The following is a 1,296-nucleotide window of genomic DNA, read 5'->3' as shown; positions in this document are numbered from 1 at the left end:
AATGGAATATAGCTTATATAAAATGTGTGTTCAGAGAGGAGTAAAAGAACCAAATAGCTAAAATTCATGGTATGGATGTTGCGTGTGTATGTGTGCGTGCATGCGTGTGTGTGTGTGTTGTCTGTGCCCATGAATGTTCAGGGTTTTTGAGTTGTGGCTATAAAAGCACACAAACTCCAGTCTGTTCTTGACTGATGAAGATGATTGTTCTCTTTTCCAAACATCTCAATGACTCCCTCTCATTTGTTATGTCGTTGTCTTTCACAAAGAGAGTCTTTACTTCATCAACCCTACTTTTCCTAATCGTCCCAATACCTCTAAATTACCTTAGGTCAGAGGAGATTTTCCCCGAACTCATCTAAATTTCACATATCTCTGACTTGCAGAGACTTGAGAGATGAGTAGATGATTGTCATAAAATAAAGTCTGCTTATCTTTAGCAAAGACTCACAGACCCTTTCTTGTTCTTAAAAATCCACAGCTCATCTCGCCACTGATACTGCTCCAAAGCAACTATTGAGAATTATGTAGCTCAGGTCTTTCTCAGATATGTCTGCCAATTTTAAATGTTTGAAATAATAGAGAATGTCAATGTTTCCTAGAGGTGGAAGCTTCCAGAAGGTGGAGGAGACTACTCTCCTTATTCCTAAAACCACCAAATCACCAATGAGAACTCCAAAGCTCTGGTGTCTAGAAACCCTTAGGAATACCCAACCCCTGTCTCTGAAGGCCTTACTACTGTCTAAGAATTACGCTGGCAGTAACAAGCATTGCTGTTGACATTTTGAACAAAGTTAACAGCATTTGTTAATTATTCCAGGTAAATACCCATATGTAAAAGTATATATTCGACAAGTGAATGAATGACTGAATGGGGCCAGAACCCAGAAAAAGTTTCCAGGGAATTAATGACCACACAAGTAAGATAATTAGCATATTGAAATGGTAGGTAGAGGTGAGGTTAAGTACCTGTCTATAATCTACCCTACAGTCCAATTCTCAGTCTCTCTATCATTCTCTCTCTCTCTTTCTCACACACACACACACATAAACACACGGACCCACAATTCTTAGAAGAATATAAGTACCCCCTGCAGGATCTCTTATGTCAATACAATATCACAGGAGAGAGTAAAATCATCTCCTTTGTCCCCCCAGAATGAATGATGAATGTACCATATACTTCTAACTTCATTCCCCATAGCTGTTCCAAGGGAAATGTGATCAGGCTGAGAGCTGGATGGTGGCACGTGAGAATTTCCTGAGATCAGATGACAAGGACTCCTTAGACAGCCT

General features: G+C 39.7%; 1 protein-coding gene across 1 annotated transcript in view; it reads left to right on the top strand.

Annotated features, from left to right (window-relative positions):
• The window catches only part of SPTA1 (spectrin alpha, erythrocytic 1), a 98,522-nt gene that overhangs the window by 61,052 nt on the left and 36,174 nt on the right, over positions 1-1,296 (top strand). The window contains exon 30 of the mRNA XM_023725345.1: positions 1,205-1,292. Coding sequence (XP_023581113.1) covers positions 1,205-1,292 — 88 coding nt within the window. The remainder of the gene's footprint in view (positions 1-1,204; positions 1,293-1,296) is intronic.

This window comes from Trichechus manatus, unplaced genomic scaffold (genome assembly GCF_000243295.1).
Source record: "Trichechus manatus latirostris isolate Lorelei unplaced genomic scaffold, TriManLat1.0 scaffold00300, whole genome shotgun sequence".
Lineage (NCBI taxonomy): Eukaryota > Metazoa > Chordata > Mammalia > Sirenia > Trichechidae > Trichechus > Trichechus manatus.
This window is presented reverse-complemented; position numbering and strand designations above follow the sequence as displayed.